General features: G+C 42.9%; 1 protein-coding gene across 6 annotated transcripts in view; it reads right to left on the minus strand.

Moving 5' to 3' along the window:
* Positions 1–23,298, minus strand: part of DISC1 (DISC1 scaffold protein) — a 357,609-nt gene that overhangs the window by 188,008 nt on the left and 146,303 nt on the right. For 5 of the 6 annotated variants that reach the window (XR_007132278.1, XM_047761226.1, XM_047761227.1 and 2 more), the window contains exons 7-9: positions 21,433–21,487; positions 17,587–17,689; positions 8,761–8,949 (exon numbers count right to left, since the gene is read on the minus strand). Coding sequence is in view for 5 of the 6 variants with exons in the window: in XM_047761226.1 (XP_047617182.1) it covers positions 8,761–8,949; positions 17,587–17,689; positions 21,433–21,487 (347 nt within the window). In the remaining variant the exon portion in view is untranslated. Of the gene's footprint in view, positions 1–8,760; positions 8,950–17,586; positions 17,690–21,432; positions 21,488–23,298 lie in introns of those variants that run through there. The other variant, XM_047761230.1, reaches the window with a different exon arrangement.

The raw sequence follows: 23,298 nt of genomic DNA on the forward strand, positions 1-23,298 counted from the left end.
GGGTTAAGGATCTGGTGTTGCCATGAGCTGTGGTGTAGATCACCAATGTGGCTCAGACCCCTCGTTGCTGTGGCTATGGCATAGTCCAGCGATTAAAGCTCTGATTCGACCCCTACCCTACCCTGGAAACTTCTGTATACCGCAGGTGCGGCCCTAAAACAAATGTTTTATTCTTACGATATCTTGTGAAATAAATTAAAAATTGGAGGAAAAAAAAGTTGAAGTAACTCCAGGAATTTCATAAGCTTCAACTTCAAAGGCGTCTTGTTTAATCCATGGGGGAAATTACTTCACCTCTGAAGATTGATACATTCTCAGGATTCCAGACACTGGGGAATTTCAGTGCTGGGTGACCTTCTCAGGGCAGGCCTGGAGTTTGGTATTCAGCCCCTACTGTTCCTCAATGTCTGAAAAAAATACAGGGTTGGGTGAAGGGCAGACAGATAATTGTCAAGTGTAATCTATCTGTCATGCTGATACAATTGGAACATGTGGACCAAAGTCAAAGGCAGGGCCAGATACAAAGTTAAAAAGAGGCTCAAGTCTCCAGGCATCTTGTCCCAGCAAGACCAGGTTTCCTTTCATTAATTATACTTGAAATTATAACATATCTTCATTAGATTCTTTCTCGGGAAAGTAATATATGTAGAAATACATAAAGTGCAAAGCAGCCGTAGTAACACATACAAAAAAAAAGAGAGATGTTCAAAATAGTCTAAAATAACCAAAAGGTTAACAAATTTTAACCTTTGGCAAATGAAAAGAGAAAAAAAAATTGGGTTATAATTAAATCTAACAGCAAAAAAAGCAACCCAACTGAAAAATGGACAAAAGACCTGAGTAGACATTTCTCCAAAGAAGACATATGGATGGCCAAAAGGCACATGAAAAGATGCTCAGTATCACTAATGATTAGAGAAATACAAGTCAAAACGACAACCACCTCACACCAGTCAGAATGGCCATCATTAGTAAGTCCGCAAATAAAACAAATGCTGCAGAAGGTGTGGAGAAAAGGAAGCCCTCCTACACAGTTGGTGGGAATGTAAATTGGTACAGCCTCTACAGAAAACAGTATGGAGGTACCTCAGAAAACTAAATATAGAACTATCATATGATTCAGCAATCCCACTCCTGGTCATCTATCCAGACAAAACTCAAATTCGAAAATACACATGCACCCCTGTGTTCATTGCAGCACTATTCACAATAGCCAAGACATGGAAACAACCTAAATGTCCATCAACAGATTAATGGATTAAGAAGATGTGATACATATACATGGTGGAATACTACTTAGCCATAAAAAAGAACAAAATAATGCCATTTGCAGCAACATGGATGAAACTAGAGATTCTTACTTTATACTAAGTGAAGTAAGTCAGAAAGAGAAAGACAAATACCATATGATATCACTTATATATGGAATCTAATATATGGTGCAAATGAACCTATCTACAAATAAGAAACAAACTCATGAACATGGAGAACAGACATGGTTGCCAAGGTGGAGGGAGTGGGATGGACTGGGAGTTTGGGGTTGGTAGATGCAAACATTTGGAGTGAATAAGCAATGAGGTCCTGCCGTGTAGCACAGGGAATTCTAACCAGTCATTTGTGATGGAACATGATGGAGGATAATATGAGATAATATACACACACACACACATACACACACACACACACACACACACATATATATATACATACACATACATATATATATATATGACTGGATCATTTTGCTGCACAGCAGAAATTGACAGAACATTGTAAATCGGCTATAATAAAAATTTTTAATCAAATCAAATGCAAAGTACACAATCAGTGGTTAATGAGTTATAAAGACTTTGGATGGTTTAATGCCAAAAGACAAAATTACTTTCTATAACCACGTGAGCATGTGAAATGTGAGTATATTCCGTTTATAAATTGTGGTTGACATCCAGTCAGTAGATCTTTAAGCAACTCTTGAGGGTTTCTGCCACACTGTAAATATTTTTTTGCAGTAATCTGGCTTAAGGTTGTCCACCTCTATGGGGACTCAACCCTCCCCAGTTATGTAAAAATATGGAAGGAAAGTGGACGAAGCGGGATGGCCATTCCCAGATATGGCCCAGGGCAGCAAAATTTGGTGGAACAAAGCGGTCAGGGCAGAAAACACTTATCGGCAGACCCTCGTTCCTTCACAAAAGCTAAGAAAACCTGAAAAACCAAATGAGCAACAAATGACGATCCCTCAAAAAGTACTGTTTTGTGTTGCAAAACACATGGCAGCTTCAAAAAAAAGAGGAAGTACACGATGAACATGGCAGGAGGCCATAACTCATGGCAAAGCTGAAGAGGAAAGCAAGACATTTCTTACAAAAATAAGCACTGAACTGCAACACCATAAAATAGATCATAGCACCAATAAAGTAGAATTCCGCAAAACCTCACAAAATTGCACTCTGGAAAAAAAAAGTGCGGAATTATAGAATACTGTAAATGCTATGGGATTTTTTTTTGGGGGGGGGGGTCTTTTTAGGGCCACACTTGCCGCATATGAAGTTCCCAGGCTAGGGGTCGAATCGGAGCTGCAGCTTACAGGCCTACACCACAGCTCACAGCAACGCCAGATTTTTAACCCACTGAGCAAGGGCAGGGATCGAACCCACATCCTCATGGATCCTAGTCAGGTTCATTAACCACTGAGCCACAAAGGGAACTCCCTGAAAACTTTTTCTTAAAGTGACTTATGAAAGAAGTTTCACCCATACATGGACTTCAGAGTAAAAAAAAAAAAAAATACAAATTAATATCTCACTAAAAGGCATCATCCTCTCTTTCATCAGCTATCTCAAGCTCAAAAATTAGGAGGCAAAAGTAAGGGCAAGATTGTGTGGGTGTGGACATAACAGCTTTTCTGATCTAAACCAAAAGGCAGGTATGAACCCCAAACCATAATTGAGAAGTTGAGACCACTTCCACTATATTACCCTTAAAAACTGCCCGTTGCCTTCCTTCCACCTCCTCCTAATTCCCTGAAAGGCAAATGAATTTAAGCTGGACAGAGCCAGCCATCACTCCCAGAAAAAAAACACCCTTTGACACCCGCACTAAGGACCCCTTTACATATTTCACTGATCCTCTACATGAATTCCTGACAGCTCACTGGGCCACCGACCCCACTGGATTTTTGAGCTACGTCTGCAGAATCTTTCCTACTCCAGCAGCTGGCATACAGTGGGAAAATTCATTAACATGCTAATGATGTCCTATTTAAAATTCTAGCCCTGATTATTCTGTGATTAAATCTCTCCCCTTGACGTCTGCTTCCTTTATATCTGAGTTACAGTACGAAATCAACAATATTAATAAAGTACAATACAGATTACCAATTTATACACAAGGGATGGAAAACCAGTTATGTAAACCGTAGGGTCATCTTTTTTCTGAAAAGCAGATGTAGTAGCAAACTGTAAAAGAGTTACTGATTTTTTTTTCATCCCATTCTCTCCTTTCAAAAAAAAATTTGAAATCCACAATAATTAAAGGCTTCTCGTTAATTCTCTGAGTTAGCAACTTCACTCCTAGGTATATAGGCAAAAGAAATATATGCATAGGTGCCCCAAAAGACATGGATAAGCAGAATTATTTATAATAACCCCCAATTGGAAACAAACGGCCCAAAAGTTGGCTGAATTAATGCAGATCGGATAAATTATGATGTATTCATACAAAGGAAGTTTTATAGCAATGAAAATGGATAGCTAGAACCACATGCGACAACAAAGATGAATTCTCACAAACATACTGCAGAGAGAAGAAAGTCAGACACAAAAGAGAAGACACTGAATGATTCCATTTATATAAAGTTCAAAGCCAGGTAAAGCTCATCTATCGTATTAGAAGTCATGATGGTGGATTCCTATCTGGAGGAGACCGGGGTATGCATGAAGCTCCTGGGATGCTGAAATGTTCTATTTCTTGATCTGAGTGACAGTTTCACAGGAGTGTTTGTTTTCTAACACCCTTTGAACTAAGTGCATGTGACTTGCGTGGCTTTCTCTATGTGTGTCATCGTTTACAAATAAGATTTACAAAGCAAGGGGTTTTTTTGTTTGTTTGTTTGTTTGTTTGTCTTTTTTGTCTTCTCAGGGCCACACCTGAGGTTCCCAGGCTAGGGGTCTAATCAGAGCTGTAGCTGCCAGCCTTTGCCACAGTCACAGCAACACCAGATCCAAGCCACATCTGCGACCTACACCACAGCTCACGGCAATGTCAGATCTTTAACCCACTGAGCAAGGCCAGAGATGGAACCCACAACCTCATAGTTCCTAGTCGGATTCATTTCCGCTGCGCCATGACGGGAATTCCACAAAGCAAGTTTTTGTTTTTGTTTTTGTTTTTTTTTTAAAAAAAGAGGTTTAGAGTTATTTTCCGTAAGTATTCAGGAGGGGGGGTGAAAGATGGATTTAGCTTTTCATTCTATTTCTTTTTTCTTTCTTTTTTTTTTTTTTTGTCTTTTTGCCATTTCTTGGGCTGCTCCTGCAGCATATGGAGGTTCCCAGGCTAGAGGTCTAATCGGAGCTGTAGCCGCCAGCCTACACCACAGCCACAGCAACATTGCCGTGTCTGCGACCTATACCACAACTCACGGCAATGTCAGATCCTTAACCCACTGAACGAGGCCAGAGATCAAACCCAAAACCTCATGGTTCCTAGTCGGATTCGTTAACCACTGAGTAACGACGGGAACTCCCTCATTCTATTTCACTGCACCCAAAACTGCTCAGAATTTGAACGTGTTCTCATGAAGTCTTAAGAATCTCTCGTAGGGTTACACTACACCCCTCCCTCTCCTCTTCACACACTGTGAGTCACTGAGATGAAAGTCAATGGATTCATTGACGATTTCTGTCTCCTATGCCCTTAAGTCCTCTGGCGTATTGTCCTTCTCATCATATTGTTCTGTCGGCTGACACCCCAGTCCGATCATCAACTGAGACAACGCAAGCATCTTCCATGAAAAACTATCAAACTTGCCACAGCTCTCATTAAATTGGAAAATGAATTTTAAACATTCAAAAAAAAAAAAAAGATCCAAGGTCTGAGTCTGTGTTTCAAAACTAAGAGCAAAAAACAAGGACCTACTGTACAGAAGAGGAAACCAACATCCTGTAATAAACCATCATAGAAAAGAATCTTAAAAAGAATGTATATGTGTACAAGGGAATCACTTTGCTGCACAGCAGAAATTAACACAACATGGCAAACTAACTATACTTCAGGAAGACAAATTAAACATGATGAAGGATAATGTGAAAAAAAGAACGTCGGAGTTCCCTTTGTGGCTCAGTGGTTAACAAATCCGACTAGGAACCGTGAGGTTGAGGGTTCAATCCCTGGCCTTGCTCAGTGGGTTGAGGATCTGGTGTTGCCGTGAGCTGTGGTGTAGGTTGCAGATGTGGATTGGATCCCGTGTTGCTGTGCCTGTGGCATAGGCTGGCGGCTACAGCTCCGATTAAACCCCTGGCCTGGGACCCTCCATATGCCACAGGTGCGGCCCTAGAAAAGGAAAAAAGACCAAAAAAAACATGTCTATGGATGTATGATTGGGTCACTTTACTGTGCAGCAGAAAATTGACAGAACATTGCAAATCAATTATAATTTTTAAAAATTTTTAAAAAGAAAATACTCTGCAATAAATATTAAAATCATTCTTTTTCACTTTAAAAAGGACAAATTAAACAAACAAGAGAAGAAAGAACTAATGTTTCATGTTAAGATGTGGCCCCAGTAAATGTACAAATATTTGTGATCTATTTAACGTTTTTTAATAGCATTGTGCTGGACACTGCAACAATACAAAGCAAACTTAAGGGTAATGCTTTCCCCTGGATGGACTTAACAGTTGAGCCAGGGACACAGGATGTAATGACACTGTGAGTGATCAGCAAAGCAAGTCCATCTGTGATGGGTCGTTACATACACTCTTCCCAATAGTAAGACTCCTCTGAGCGAGAGAGACTGCTAATTGCTCCCTAAAATTGCACATCTCCCTTCTGCTATGGAACCAGGACCCCTGGACACACAGGCGGCTGGGTCAGCCCACTTGGAGCCAGCATCATGGAAATCGGGTCCCGATCCATCCCTGAATCGCCTTTTCCTTTTGAATGCTGCATTCTGCAATTATTTCTGGAAATCAAAATCTGTTTTCAAGAACACTACACATTGCTCATTTTTTGAATAGTCTTATTTTAAAAGTTTTATTTATCTATGATTTAAAAGAGCTCACAGATGCAGACTGCTTCTTTGTATTTGCTCTACCTGAAAATCTGAGTACAGAGCTCCCTCCAAACTTTTAACTCTCCAAATTCAACAAATGACAGAATATGGCCTTTGGGCCAGGGTTATTACATGTCAATAGGTAAAAGCTTCAATTCATTCATTCATTCAATCGCTCTTTTTTTTTTTTTTTTTTTTGGTCTTTTTAGGGCCACACCTGTGGCATATGGAAGTTCCCGGCTAGGGGTCAAATCAGAACTGTGGCTGCTGGCCCAAGCCACAGCCACGGCAACACAGGATCCAAGCTGTAACTGTGACCTATACCACACCTCGCAGCAATGCCAGATCCTTAACCCACTGAGCAAGGCCAGTTATCAAACCCACATCCTCATGGATACTAGTGAGTTTGTTACCACTGAGCCACTATAGAAACTCCAATTCATCTCATCTTTCTTCGTCCCCTACATCCTCACCAACCCAAGATTATTAATTTGGGTCACTCAAAGCCAAGTTCACCTCTGACAGCTTAAAAATTAGCATCAGCCTAAAACATAGGGAAAAGGGTAGCTGATCCAGCAAAATCCAAGTATGAAACATAAAGAACGCCTTCTCAACAGAAATGAGCCATCTGCAGTGTAGAACCATCCGTGGCAACAATCTCTCATTCCATTTGTTTATGTTTTATTCATCATGTTGAAAATACTTAGTGAAGTGACAATGATGAGATTCAAAAAACACTGAACAGCTCTTTAAAAAAGAGAGAGAGAGATTAATGGCTTTCAAGAGCTCAACTGTTCAAAGGAAAATACTGCTGGACCAAACTTGTCCAAATGTGTTCATGTCTTCTTTATTCTTAGCTATAATGTAAGCTCCCCACTTGGTGCGAAAAAATTTGTGATGATTAACATGAAACATTTCATAGCTTGGTTGTGTATATCTTTCAAATTTTTTATTAAAGTATTGTTGATTTACAATGTGTATTGTGCATATATAATTGTGTATATATTTTAAGAATTGATCGAAAAAAATCATTTCACATGTACAATGCTCGTGCATACCATAACTTAATAAATCACAACGCTACCTCTTGGTGGAATGTGTTGTAACCTCTCAGGACTATAGTGACCTGTTAAGGCTCAAATGCACAGTCTCTAGTTACACATATGACAAAAACAAAGATTTGACCTCCAAAAGTGATTTTTTTAAAAAAGCTGCTCTGATCCAACTTGGGGGTATCCACTGCTAAGAAGACAGAATAACAATTGACCCTCCCATCCCATCATTCAAATAACTGTGCAGAAACCTCTCTACGCAATTCAGTAAGCCTTTCACACAAAATTTCTTCATAGAGAAATGACACACCTGTTTCCGCTAGCTGGTTTCATATTTCTTGATTTTATATACTAATCTTCATTTACTCCAATTTATGGAGTATTTTCAAACAGTGCTATTTCAAATCTGGCTATTTAATACCCCCAGTCTCTTCTTATTTCTTTTTAAATGAGCATGCTTTGTAAATAGTCTTTTATTACTACATAGGTCTTTCATTTTCCTAGGAAACATTTATTTAGGGACCATGATTTATTATGTATGAACTCTGCCTCCTGATAACCTCTAGTTCCCAGGGCCAGTGCAAGAGCACACACAGTGCGTACACACACGCACACATCTCAGGATCTTAACAAACTACCTCACGTAATCTATACCATTTAACCAGCCTAGGAGATGCATCACCTTCTTCTCATCTTTCTGGTGAAGAAACAGATTCCAGCCACCGGTACACTTTAAATCTGAATTTGCTTATGATGTCATTCTGCCTATTAGACACTGCATCATCAGAAATTCTTTACTACATTTTTCTTAAGAAACAGGTTTTACCTTATCAATTTGTCCTAAAATTACGCCTCAGAGTGAAACCTCAAGGTGACCTCGTTTACTCTTATCAACTGGACAGGAAAAGACCACAGAAGACTTTTAACTGCTGCAACAAGCAGGTACTTTGGCTCAGGCAGCACTGGCACTTCTACATCATTCTTCCTGGAAAAAGCAGCTCTCAGAAAAGCCCACCCAGAGAAGAGCCACTTAATGGTCTTTTCCAGAGCCAGCCTGCTTTCGTCTGCAGTTGTGCAAGCCAGAAGGCTACACCAAGGGGGCAGAAGGAAGACAATTGTCAAACAGAAAATTCTCAAGACCTGCGCCAAAGAGGGAATCGTTCTAAATAATTACAAGGCCATTAGCAAATCCAGGGTAGAGGAGCAGGAGAAAGACAGAAAATGAAAAGACATCACATGTGTGAGCAAAACAAAATCTGACAAGAAATTCTGCCCCCTGGGCCAAAGCTCCTGAGAAAAAATATCCTCCAGGAAAAGTGTTCTGTGGCTCCAGAGCACCCTTCTCAGTGACCTGAATGAAGCACAGGATGTCCTGCCCAGACACACGGCATACTAAATAGCATCACTAGTTTACCAGGCAACCACGTGACCACTTACCATAGGCGGCTCTCCCCAGGTCCAATTCTCTCCTCAGTTGGCTGTAATCATCTTTAACACTTCCCAACTTCTGGACGTTCCTGGAACTCAGCACCAACAGCTTATGGAGAAGTCCCTCCAGGCCTTCCCTCTCTGCTCTTAAGGATCTGATCTCATCCGTGAGCTCCTTTGCTGTACAGAAGTGGTTTCCTGCAGCCATCATGAGAGAGAAAGAAGAAAACAAGCATTAGCGCATCCCTCCATGTGCACAACGCAGCCCCAGTCAATGTGCATAAACAGTGCAGGGGGAGCAGCTGACCTTGGCAGCCACAGCCACTGCATTAACAGTCTGTGGAGGAAATTGGAAAATCATTGACTGTCCTCCTTAGACTGGAAAACCTGCCAGTCCCTTTACCACCTTATTCTTGTCACATTCTGTTTTAGAGGTTCCTTTGGTTCATTCATGTCCTTGTGAAATGAAAACACAAAAATGTTCCAGTAAGGGAGTTCTGCATTAAGAACCTGTATTGTCACTGCTGTGGCTTGGATTCATCCCTGGCCCAGGAACTTTTGCATGCCATGGGCACAGCCACAAAAAATATTTTTTAAATGTCCCAGTGAAACCCAGGGATGCCCACAGCATCACTCCACTCAAACATCCAAATGTCAAAGAGGGGAAATATTACAGGAGGGTAGAAAGAACCAGGCCTTGGAGTCAAACTAGACGTAAATTCAAGTTCTAGTCCACCTGTTACTCAAACTCCATGACCCTGAGCAAAGAAATCAGCATATGGAATCCAAGGGCAAACTTCTCATAAAATATGATTGTGCTAACACAGCATTATAGAGACTGTGAGCATTAATGCGAAATGCTATAAAACTCTGAGCAAAATATATGGCACATTGAATTCAACAGGGTAGCAAGAAACAAGATCAATATACAAAAATCAAATGTATTTCTAAAAGCAGCAGCAAACAATTAGAAGATGAATTTAAAAAAAAACACACCATGTTTAAGGTATTTTAAAACTCAAAATACTCAGGGATAAATTTAAAGAAATACATGCAAAACCTTTGGATAGAAGATCATTTCAAGCTTCTGAGGAAAATTAAAGAGGACTTAACCAATTCGAAAGATATCCTATACATGCATATGATGGAAAACTGAACACTGCTACTATTTTCATTTTCCTCAAATTGATCTATTGATGCAACACAACTCCAATCAAAATATCCAAGTCTTTTGTAGAAATCAACATGCTTATTCTAAAATGTAAAAGAAAATGCAAAGGCCTAGCTAAACCAAAACCATCTTCAAAGGGTAGAACAGAGTCAGAGCCCATTTGCTACCTGATTTCAAACTAACTCTGAGGCTACAGTCAATGGAGACAATATGGCATGGTCACACAGACTGAAAGACAAACAGATGTATGGAACAGAGCAGACAGTCCAAAAGGAGACCCACACTACACACTAAGGGATTTTCAACCAAAGTACCAAAGCAAGTCGATGGGGAAAAGAGAATGTTTTCAACAGATGGAACTGGAACAACTAGCTACCTATATAGGGAAAACATTAACCTTGCCTCAAACCATACACAGCATTTAGTTGGAGATGGACCACAGACTGAAATGCAGAAATGAAACTATACAGCTTCTAGAAGAAAATACAAGAGGGTAATTTTCTTAACTTTGGCATCAGCAAAAACTTTAGATAAAAGAGAAAATACTAAGTGTAAAAGAAAAAAAATGGACAAATGGACTTCATCAAAATGAAAACCCTGAAGTTCCCACTGTGGCACAGTGGGCCAGGAGTCCAAGTGCAGTGGCTCGGGTCCCTGAAGGGGTGCAGGTTCAATCCCCAGCCTAGCACAGTGGGTTAAATATCGGCATTGCTGCAGCTGCATGTAGGTCACAGCTGTGGCTCGGATTTGATCCCTGGCTCAGGAACTTCCATATGCCATGGATGTAACCATAAAATTTTTTTAAATATGAAAAACCTCTACTCATCAAAAAAGCACCATTAAGAAAATGAACAGGGAAGCCATGGACTAGGAGAAAATACTTGCAGTACACCTATCTGACAAGGAACCTGAATCCTACAACTCAATAATTAAAACACAAAGAACCCGATTGAAAAGCGGGCAGATGACTCCACGGGCACTTTACAGTGGCGGCAAGAAACACATGAAAAAGTGTTGATGATCCTTAGTTGCCAGAAAAATGCACATGAAAGCCATAGAGGTTCCACGATGAAACCCTTCAAATGGCTCTGTTTAACTGGACTGAAACGGTCTAGTTGACAAGGACGAGGCGCTACCATAACTTCACACGTGGCGAGAGCGTGAAGTGGTACATCCCCACTGAGAAAGGTTCCGCCAGTTTGTCATAAAGTTAACAGACACTCAACCCTTTGATCCAACAACTCCACTTCTAGGTACGTACCCAAGAGAAATGAAACATGTAAGCAAAAACACTTGACTCCAGTGTTCACAGTTGCTTTACCCACAGCCCCAAACAGCAAACAAACCATCAAGAGGAAGGAGAATGCAAGTGATCCCACTGTGGGGCAGCTAATTAAGGATCCCACATCATCTCCACCATGGCATCAGTTTGACCCCCGGCCCAGAGCAGCTGTGGCACAGGTCATAGCTGCAGCTTGGATTCAATCCCTGGCCCAGGAACTTTCCACATATGGCTGAAAAAAAAAAAGCAAAAAAAAGGAGGAGAATGCAGAAACAGCAATATGTCCACACCTTGGAAGACCACCAGCAGGAAAAAGGCATGGAGATACAAACCCTCATACACACAGTGACCAAAGCAAACAAACAAACAAAAAGACACAGAAGAGTATAACTACATGATTCCGTTGGTATTAAGTTCTAATCCATGGTGGGAGACATCAGGATAGAGGCTGTCAGGGGGGGGGAGAGGGTGATGGCTGGGAAGGGGCACAAGGGGACGTTTCGGGGGTGATGAAAACAACTTGACAGGGCGGCTGCTGAGACAGGCGTCAAAACTCATAGAAGTGAACACTGAACATCTGTGCACTTCATTAATGGTAAATCATGCCTTGATAAAAAAGGAAAAAATATATCAGGGAAAAATTAAGTATGAAAATTATACCATAATGCATAACTAGGTCACATTAATGAGGGCTCCATAAATAACTGGAGGCTCCATTGTATTAGAAGGCTCCATTGTATTTTCTAAGAGTGTATTATGACCACACTCGATAACGGCTACAAACCTCTGGGACAATCTCACCACAACCCTTGGAGATAATCGGCTCTATGTTATCTATTCTAAGATGCACCTTTTTCACATTTTAATACTTCCAAAACAGGGATGTGTCTTACAATTGCTATCATCTAGGAGGTAGTCAGGATGAAGTTGTTATTATGTGTGACTGTGATTCTTGGTGGCCCAACTGAGCAACTGTAATCCCCCGGTGTTTCAATGTACAAACCATTTAAGGACCATTTGGGTCTTAACTGTTACCTAAAAACCGGTTCATATGAATTTGTAAGATGAGGAAAGCACCAGCATTTTTGTTTGTTTGTTTAGGGCCTGCACTGGCAGCATATGGAAGTTCCCAGGCTGCATATCAGAGCTGCAGCTGGGGCCTAGGCTACACCCACAGACACAGCAACACAGGATCCTTAACCCACTGAATGAGGCCAGGGCTTGAACCTGCATTCTCACAGACACAAGGTCGGGTCCTTAACATGCCAAGCCACAATGGGAACTCTTGCACCAGCATTTAAGACTTGAAGGATGGTGTCAGCAGTTTGGCAGAAAATCCTACAGAAAACAGTAGTTCATTCTTGGAGGAAAAGCAAAAAGTTGCATCACCAGGAGCCTCAATCATGCAGAGAATGGTAACATGAGGGAAAACAGGAGCCTTGACTGCTTCGAGTTGAACTGTATGTCAGGACACTCCAACTGAATACATAACATTTTAGGAAAACCTTAACCAATTCATTTTCCTTACATTTTCCTTTTTAAAGCGTGATATGTGATTTATCGAAAGCTTAAATACATCTAAAAGAACTATTTCAACAGGTATAAAAGAAGGAGTCTAAGCCACCAAAAGCACTGTATCATTGTTTAACTGAGAGCAATTTTTCTTTCTTGGGACTATAGAAAATAATAGCACATTTTATATTCACTAAAATACATATTATCTCTACAGCAGAATAGACTGAAATCTAGAGAATTAAATATCTTGCTGAAGGTTACATGGCAATAAAACCCTGGGCAAGTTTCCAACTCAAACATGACTCCAGGATCCCTCCTCTTAAGTATGAAACTGTGCTGTTTATTCCTATTATTATTATTAATTACTATTATTTAATAAGCAAATTTCAATAGGGTGTAAGCGTAGGAAGGGTTGCAAAAATTTTTCCCACTTTAAGGGCATTCAGAAGACCCAGCACATATCATTTCTGTTACTGAAATCCACATTTTCCAATTCCATGATTGGATGAATATCTTTTGAGACTACTCATTGCCCATCCTTGCAGTGAAAATGTACAGAAGGGAGCAAAGCACAGGCCCTGTTCTCCAGGAAGTTGCAATGAATAAAGGGGATAAGATGTATGGTTAAAAAAAAAAAAGGCAAATATTCACTAGGACTCAGAGAAGAGAGATCATTGCAGAAGGGGAGACAGAGGCAGGTTCCTGAGAAAAGAATGTCGGGTTTCCAAAAGAAGAAAAGGGAACCTGGTTAAGCAAAGGGCCTTGTCCCCAGTGGTCGGTGGGGACATGTGACTGAGGTGAAACACAGACCAACAAAGATTGGTGGCGGGCCCGCAAATGCCAAAATAACAGGTTTGGACCATTTAGCAAAAGCAAAGTCCTGAGATGGAAGACAGATTGGATTTCCGCAAGCTTTGAGCTATAAATTGTAACACGGCTAAAACATCTCCAGATATGTGATTTCTGACTGAACGATGACCCAGTAAGGGTCTCTGTGGGTGTAGCCCCTATGAAGAGCCATGCAGCAGCCAAGGACCAGCCGCTGGGCTGTGGAGAGCGTGCAGAAGGACCAGCCCTGGAAGTGGGACTGCCCCTGGGCAGGGCAGCCCCCAGCACATGTGCTGCCCTCAAGTTCCTTCTCTGCCCGGGCTTGGGGAGTCCCACCCTTTCTGCTGGGCTATATTTTCAAGCAAGAGAGTTAAGAAAATGTGGGAGAGCACCAACTGTGCCCCAGAGACCACAGCAGAAGGTGCCGCGTGTGCAAGTTCCTCCTGAGAAAAGACCTGCGATGACAAACAGGAGGAGACTACACAGACAGAGTGAGTGTCAGTTTGAAAGGGGTCCTGGAACACACCCTCAGACCCTCCTATAACTCATCCCAAGCTCTAGGGACCAGGGTCTTTTTTTCAATCTTTTAATTAAGGTATAGTTGATTTACAATGTTGTGCCAATTTCTGCTGTACAGCAAAGTGACCCAGTCATGTGTGTATATACATATACACACATTCTCTTTCTCATGTTATCTTCCATTATGAGACGAGGGTCTTAGTAAAACATGAGCGAAATCTTTAATTAGGATCCCCCTTGATCCTAAGGAGTTTGGCTTGGGGAAAATGCAGTGATAGACATGCAAGTTTTACACACACACGAGTGTGAATTCCCAAGACAGTTACTAGCAAAACCCAGGCCACGACTAAATGTTACACTGCCCTCAGTTCATATTGTATAAGCATTTTGGCCTCAGATCTCAGCCCACAAGGTGAATCTTGCTTGATGCAGCCCTCCCTGATTGCCGAAACTGGCCATGAGCTCTGGAACAAAAATTTAGAAAAGGAGATGCTGATTTTGGAAGGAAGCCCAGTGACTCCACTCCCACAACCCCAATGGGCTCTTCCCTAAAGCTAAGGAGGGTCTATATAGGGATAAATATCTGCCTTTGCATCAAGCTAAGTGCATGCCCCCCCTACCCCCAACCCCTGCTCTGCAACAAGGGAACCACACCCAAGTAAGTTTTTTAAAGCACCTGTCAAAATATTTTATGCTACAAACAACACAGTTAAAAACCTCTAGGTGTACGCCAAAGCTGAAACCGATTTTACCCATCCTGTTCTTTCTAACTACAGCCTCAGAGTCTCTGGGTTTAAATATTTACCCTCTTCTGCATCATGGTAGTGTAAATGTGAAGACCCTGTGGGCCTTCTCAGAATAGATCCCTACCCAAATTCTCCACCTGCCTTTTGTCTGCAGAAAAAACTTTAGCCAAAGAATAATTTAATCAGAGAAGTGAGATAATACAGAAAGAAAGGAAAACAGTCAAGCAAGACGGAATAATAATACTGCAGCCATTCAACAAAGTCAAGGACCTTTAGTTCCTCCTCAAGGGCTGTAGATACTATTCTGAGCCATGTCCTTAGAGCTGTTTTGCAGATACTGAAACTGCCAACAGGTGGAAGAAGTTAGCTGTAAGCCATTACCTGTGCCTGAAAAACTGTGCACATCTTTAGTTCACAAAATCCTACAGGCTCGGGAGCTCCCATTGTGGCTCAGCAGTAACAAACCCAACTAGTATCCATGAGGATGTGGGTTCGATCCCTAGCCTCACTCAGTAGTTTAAGGATCTGGCACTGTCATGAGCTGTGATGTAGGTCACAGACATGGCTCGGATGTGGTGTTGCTGTGGCTGTGCTGTAGGCTGGCAGCTGTAGCTCCGATTTGACCCCTAGCCTAGGAACTTCACATGCCAAACACGCAGCCCTAAAAAGAAAAAAACAAAAAAACAAAAAAACAGAAATCGCATTATCTGCAGAAATTGCAAAATAATGACACCCTGACACCAGCCCAACCCATAGGGACAGCCCGTCCACCAAAAAGCCTCTTAGCCAGGGGCTTCCAAGTGACCAGGAAATAGGGGATCAGGAGGTGATCTCCTCTTCCAGTTCCCTCAGCTGATCCCCCATCCAATTAGGTCTCATCAGTTTCCCAGGTGATCTAAGAACCAAATGGAAAACCCAGGCCCCAGATGCAACAGACCATCTGGAGCATCTTCCCCGGCATCTTAAAGGAGATGACTGGCACTTGAGAGAGGGTTTCTCTGCTGCCTGAATGATACCTCTCCTCCCTGGGGCTTCAACAGAGACCCATCCACCTGGATTCCTGGGAAAGATCTATCGGTTAAGAATGGCAAAAACCTTAACTCGGAAACAAGAGTGTGTTCAATCTTCTTTTTTCCTCTGAGCAAATGGGGCCATAACTCCAGGTAAATGGCATGTGAAGCTGTTAAGAGCCAGGCCCCACATTCACATCTGCAGGTTCCAGGGGTTGTAAATAATACACGTGACGGCACCAGGAGCGAAACCGCTCCTTGGCCGCCAACATTAGTCGTTTAATGATCTGAAGAGCAGAAGCTGCCAATTACTGTATTCCTTCTTTACGTGCCATTTAAAACCCATACATGTAATTATTATACCTCTTTCATTCAACCTGTATGACTCTTCCGAAGCCAATGAGCTGCGGATTCATGCAACCTATAAAACGCACAGTACTTGGAGGATCGGGCTAGCAACCCAGAGATCACACGTGGACTCTAGCCCCTGGTCCGCCACCACTGAGTGAACTGAGCGAGCTGAACCAAAGGACACAGCCGGGGCCTCAATCCCCCCACCCGTTCCCTGGGATCACAGTACCTCTCCCTCCTACCTAATGGATGGCTGGTGTGAGGATAAAATACAACAGCAAAGGCAGGAGTTCCCATTGTGGCTTAGTCAGTTAAGAACCCGACTAGTATCTAAGAGGAGGCAGGTTCGATCCCTGGCCCTGTTCAGTGGGTTAAGGATCCAGCATTGCCGTAAGCTGTGGTGCGGTTGCAGAAGCAGCTAGGATCCTGTGTTGCTGTGGCTGTTGGCACAGGGCAGCAGCTGTAGCTCCGATTCGACTCCTAGCCCGGGAACTTCCATGTGCCGTGGGTGCAGCCCTAAAAAGCAAAAAATAAATAAATGAAATAAAACATAAAATCAAACAACAAAGGCAATGGAATATTCCAAAGTACTATTCAAATGATAGAGTAAGATACTGTTTTCAGAGGGTTGTGTTTTCAAACTACTGATTAATGGAGAAAATATCCCTTCCTAACTACCAGATGAAGGAAGGATAATGAGCCACTGAGAATCCTCCGAAAATCAATAATCTGTGACGAGGTTGTTACACTGAGTACATCAGTCTGTCTCACGTTATCACTCTTTCCTCCTACAGGAAGGGGCTGATCACATCCAGTAATCATTGAGCATCTCCAGACACAGGACACTATAGACACATCAGCTAGAACTACACAGCATACAGAGAACATTTAGTCTCCAAATTCTTTTTTTTTTTCTTTTTAGAGTTGCACCTGTGGTATATGGAGGTTCCCAGGCTAGGGGTCCAATCGGAGCTGTAGCCCCTGGCCTACACCACAGCCACAGCATCGCCAGATCCAAGCTGCGTCTGCGACCTACACCATAGCTCATGGAAATGCTGGATTCTTAACCCACTGAGTGAGGCCAGGGATCGAACCCATGTCCTGAAAGATACCAGCTGGGTTAACACCTAGTCTCCAAACTCTTAACGAACCAGGAACTGGAAGTCCAAAATACAGTACCTACACAAATAACTATTTTATATGATGTCATGGGTGTTTTTAAGAGTTTATCCATCCCTTCCAAGAACACCATGCTGCCCATCTGTTCCAGGGGTTTCAAGGAAACTCCCCAGAAAGGCTGTGAGCTGCAGAGGGTGATATCAGTTACAGGTAGACAGTGAGTCCAGGACGAGACACAGATGGGGTGGTTGTCATGACTCCAGCTACTTAAGTCTCCCCTCTGTTTCCAGGTACCTGATACGGCAAGCATTTTGGCTTCAAGCAATGCCGGCAGATGGGTCTCAATATCCTTTACCTTCTTCCTCAGGGTGCTGCAGAGTCTTTCACTCGAACACACCTGGAGGGAGACAGCCAGGATCACCATTTAGGGAGGTGTAGACAGTGTGGACGCCTCTACCCCTGAGCTCACACCAGCAGAGCTAGGCATTCACTGTCCAAAGTGATTAATTCAGAGACACCCTCTCAAAAACTCATGGTCATCACTTATTCAGGTAAAAATCATGGTCATCATTTATTCAGATAAAAGTCGTGGTCATCATTTATTCAGTTAAAAGTGGAAGAGAGGAAGGAAGGAGGGGGGAGGGAGGAAGGGAGAAGAGATGGAGAGAGAGAGAGGGAGGGAGGGAGGGGGGAAGCCGGGAGGGAGACCCTTTGGGGGATCCACAAAGGATGTGGCCTAGGAGCATGTTTCTTTTCTTGCTAAAAAATCTGAGTCCATTCAAAAACTAAAATTAACCCAGTTGGGTTCACAGAGCCCAGAGAAAACATAAAATGTAATCTCCCCAGAAGCTTCCAGATCTTGCTAGATACCATCCACTTGAAATGTTTTGCTTACCTCAGACAGATCTTTTTAGAATCAAAACAGACCCCACCCATCCTGTCTAAAATGTTACACCATGTCTCCCCCAGCCTTCAACATACTTTTTTCCATTAAGCAGCTGTAATTCCCCATATCTCCTTATAAAACTCGCTCTCTGGAGTTTGCTGGTGGCACAGGGGGTTAAGGATCCTGCATTACACTGCATCGGCTGAGGTCACTGCTCTGGTGGGGGTTCAATTCCTGGCCTGGGAACTTCCAAATGCCGTGTGTGTGGCCAAAAAACCCCTCACTCTCTGGATGAAGGCGACAGTGTGGACGCCTATACCCGCAAGCTCACACCAGCAGAGCTGGGTATCCACTGTCCAGAGTGATTAATTTGGAGACACCCTCTCAAGGGTTCTGAGATTTGTCAGGATGTTAGGACGGAGCTGAGGGTACTCTAAGAACACCCCCTTCCTCCCTCCATCCCTCCTTCTCTTCCTTCCTCCCTTCCTTCCCTCCCTCCCACCCCCCACCCCTAACTCTCAAATTGTCTAAGAATGCCATCAGAAGTCCTAGGACATTTCTGTCAACTCCATAACACCAGCCGTAATTGTTGCCTCTCATCCACTGTGTCTAGTATTTCTGATTTTAGCGAACAGTCTTTCTTAATCATAATTGGGTCAGTTTCACTTTTGTTGAGCAAGCTGTCACTATTAATATGACACAACCTCTAAATCTTCTTATTCAATTGCAATGTACGTTCTTTCAGGCACCGCTGGATATAATCTAATATCTACCAACCTCCAGGTACCCCAGTTATTTCCAGCTCTTTCTTCCATCTCACTTATCGCCTAGTTACCTTTGGTTCGAGCCACCCGTAAGAGTCGCAAAAAAGGTAACGGGTGGAAGGCAGGTGCCATCTCTTTGAGGAAGGATTTGGAAGAATATCACGTTGTGTATCCAATGCACTGAAGAAAGAAAACTGAGCCAAGCTGTATCTTTTACCTCAAGGTCACCAGTCAATCCAGACTGGTGACCTTGAGGTCCAGAGTGGAGAGAAAGTTGTCGTGTGTGACAGGGCAGTTGGTTTTAATTCTCTGCAGATGGATATCTGGCCCCCATACACACACACATGAGTGTCTGCGCACAAGCACACACCCATCCACACACACACACACACACACACACATATGCATGCGTGACCCAGATAATCTGCATCTCCTTTTTATTTCCAAATAAAATTGGGCCCTGAGGAACTCATTATTAAATGGAGGCTTTTTACATTTACATTTTAAAATCTTAGGCATGAATTCCTTTATTTTAGAGAAGAGCAAGGGAATTATAAGTTTTTTATAAGTGCATTACAGAAAGTATGCCAGCAAAGCAAACCACTCTTGGCCTTTGAGGAAATAACAGTAGCTGGAGACGATCCACAAACCCCAATGTCATGTGCATCTGTGTACATGCGTGTGTGCACAATATAAAATGCCACAGAAAACACCATCTGTGTTACGGGGGACAAACACCTGTCCCCTCAACCCCCTCTGGGACACAGACTTACTCAGTAACACACACAGTATGGTCTGAAGCTCCATAAACCCCCACCCCAGAGTCCTTCCACCTTCCAGCTCTGCCCAGAAATGAGGAGACCTGGTAGATGGCATTTCCACACCCCCCCCCATCCAGGAGGTGCTGGCCTCCCCTCACCTCCCCAGTGGCTCTGCTTGCAGGTCCCAGTGGCAGAAAGGACACGAGTGCCAGTGGGCAATGTCACTGTCACTTATAAGGCAGATATTCAAGCCTACTCTAACATCCGCTCCTGCTTCATATAACAAAACTGGTACACCGAGCCAGTCGCTCTTGACCTGTGGCTGGGCAAGGACAAGGTCTCAGCAACACTCAGCCTGGGAGCCTGAGATAAACCCCTTCCCAGAGTTCTGCCTGTGGATCCGGGATCCCCCACGGCTGCCCTGAGTCTCATCCTGCCCGTCTGCCATAGGGGAGCGCTCCTGAGCGGTTCTCAGTAGGCAGAACAGGCTTCAAGCATCTGGTCTCTGGCCCCAATACCATCTAATGCATGAGACTCATTCATACCAGGAAGTTCTCTTTCCAGGCAGGACTGCCCATCCAACCGCTGCTGCGTCATGTTTGGCAAAATCACGTTGCTTTCCAAAATGAATTAGACACAAAACCTAGGGAAAGGGCCAGAGCCACTGTGCCATTTTGGCCAACAACACGTTCCCCATCTCGGCTCGGCTATGGTGGTCTACAGATCCCCGCAGATCTTCCTGGCCTCTTCCCTGGGCACTAAGAACAAGAAAAGATTCCTTCCAGGCCAGCGGACTCTTGTCTGCTTTGCTCTCTGCTCAGAAACCTGTTTCGTTCACATTTCAACTACCTTATAACTGCCCTGGCTCCCAGACCTAACACAAATCACTAAGGATTCATACCTAGTCCTCAGCCTCCTATGGACTAATAATTCACAGGGTAACTGACCCTACTTCACAGTTTGTCTACAACTCAGTGAGGTATAACCATCTCTGCAGGGAAGGGTTTTGTTCTGTAAATTTGGTTATCCCCACTAGCCACGACACTGATTTCTAAAGGGAACTGACTATGTGCTCCCAGAAAATGATGTCACAGAGCTCCATCTCTATGGAAACTGAGGTCCTGATGTGACGTCTAAATGGCAGATAAAATAGGCAAAATGATTTCAAAGTCAACTTCACTTTACAAAAAGAAAAAACAATCACCTACTATACCATTTCCATTTGTCTGTGGAAAACCTGAACCTAGCCCATCTGGAAGGAAATATAGTTAACTTCTCAGATTACCCCTAGCCTAGAAGACTTTTTTTTTTTTTTTTTGGCCATACCCACAGTATGTGAAAGTTCCCAGGTCAGGGATCAAACCCGCTCCACAGCAGTGACAATACCAGATCCTTAACCCACTGAGCCACCAGGGAACTCCCTGGGAGGCTTTCGAAGCAAAGGCATTTGACTCTGCACAGCAGCCATCATTTCCATTCTCTAATACTGCAGCTCCTTCTGAACTGAAGGCCAAACCAGTCAACCCCTGGGAACCACAGTCAGGACCCTGCCACCATCAAGCAGCCTTCGGCCCTGGCTCCTTTGGCTGGCTCGTGCTTGGTCTGTAGAATGGCTTTGCCAAGTCTGTACTTCAGCCAGAGCCCAGGTTCTCTGTGAGCTAGATTGGAAATCAAGTCAAAAGAAAACTTCAGAGATCTCTTTAGAACGTGGGCATATAAAGGTACTTACCTTAGCAGTGATTTCTTTAAGCAACAAGTTGAGGGATTTTATCCTTTCTTGGAGGCTGGAAGAAGTAGAAAGAGAACATTGGTCTTTTTGGTAACAGTTCAATACCGTCATAAGTAGGAATACAGTCAACCCTTCATCAGCCCAGTGGCTGAAGAAGAACAGTAGGAAGGATGGTGTCAGATTGGTTCCATTTGACTGGAATGAATACGTTACTAGGAAGCAGATGTTTCCCTCCCTAATTATGCCCTTCTTAGGCTGGCATTAAAATCCGTTATCATTTCCTCAGTGCACGTCTTCTAACAGGGTGAAGGAACAACCCAGATGTCCTCCTGGCAGAAAAGGATTAAAATCACACTCCCAGGAGGTCTTGCTGTGGTACAATAAGATTGGTGGCATCTATCCAGAGCCAGGATGCAGGTCCGATCCACAGGCCAGCACAGTGGGTTAAAGGATCCAGTGTTGCCGCAGCTGTGGTATAAGTCACAACTGCAGCTCAGGTCTGATGCCGGGCCCAGGAATCCCATATGCCACGGGCAGCCAAATAAAATAAAATAAAATAAAATAAAATGTTTGATTTCTTAAAAAAAAAAGTATATCCCTACCTTCTAAGAAGATAGGAAGAACTACCTTCCAAGAAGGATGGACTACACAGTGTCATGTTCACAGACAGGTAATCCAATATTCTCTATTTGGGATTACTGTATGATTCCACCAATATGCACCAAGCCCCTTCTGTATTTAGCAGTGAGATGCATCAGAGAGGAGATTTGTATATTTAAAGTTCACCTAAAAGAGAATTCCATTCCTTGCAAGACTTTTCCCACTTCTTTTTTCTCCTTAGGACTATGCATCTTGACATATTTATTTACTCATGGAATTTCTCTCTCCTCCACTTTGGGATAAAAGCCACATGATCACAGCAACTGCCTGCATTGTCTTGTGCTCACATCTGTAGCCTCAGTGCTTACAACAACAATTCCTGGAGCTTGTCAGTGGGCACTCAGTCAATATCGGCAGGATGAACGAGTAAATGGATAAATGAAACCAATACTCAGAGCTTATTCTCAACATTTTTATCTGCAGGAGAAGTATATGCAATCAACTATAATATAAAGCAAGATGAAAAAAATTACGATAAGGGGAATAGAAACCCAATGCTAGGATCAAACGGCTGCCTTAAAACTCTCACAGGTGGAATATTGTCCCCAAGTGGGCAAAAGGACAATAACTTGAGCAGCAATTTAGAAACTAGAGGACTGATGGAAAAGCTCACTGGAAGGGGTGGAAAACGAACTGGGCCTCAAAGAAAAAGGAGGAAGGACAAAATTTCAGGGAGGTGAATTCAACTGGCCAAATGGTTCACACAGGTGAAATGTGAGAGATCAAGGTAAAAGGGTGAATATGATTATTACTAAAAAAAAAAAAAAAAAAAAGACAGAAGGAAGGACAGACCAGGAGGTCTACCTGTATCTGTGATGTTTGTTTATTTATTTATTTAGGAAAATAAATGGGAAATGCCAGTATTCATTTCATCTCCATGGCAGGTAAATGAGTACCATATTTTTCAATGTGTTCAGGATATTTACAATTAAAATAATTTTTAAAGGAATATTAAGGACAAGCCATAGTCAGTATTACGGTTCTCTGAGATTCATCCCACAGGCAATGGGAACTCACTCCACTTTGAACAAGACAGCAATAGGCAAGAAATGGGGTGCTATTCCGGAAAATTTCCTGGGCAGCACGAGGAGAGGTGATTTGAAGGAGGAAACACTGAATGTGACAAACCAGGCAGGCATTTTGGGCAAAAACTGTGAGGTCTAAGGGCCTGTGCAGTAGAGTGGCAGAAGTTGGCAAGGAAAGGAA

This window comes from Phacochoerus africanus, chromosome 15 (genome assembly GCF_016906955.1).
Source record: "Phacochoerus africanus isolate WHEZ1 chromosome 15, ROS_Pafr_v1, whole genome shotgun sequence".
Classification (NCBI taxonomy): domain Eukaryota; kingdom Metazoa; phylum Chordata; class Mammalia; order Artiodactyla; family Suidae; genus Phacochoerus; species Phacochoerus africanus.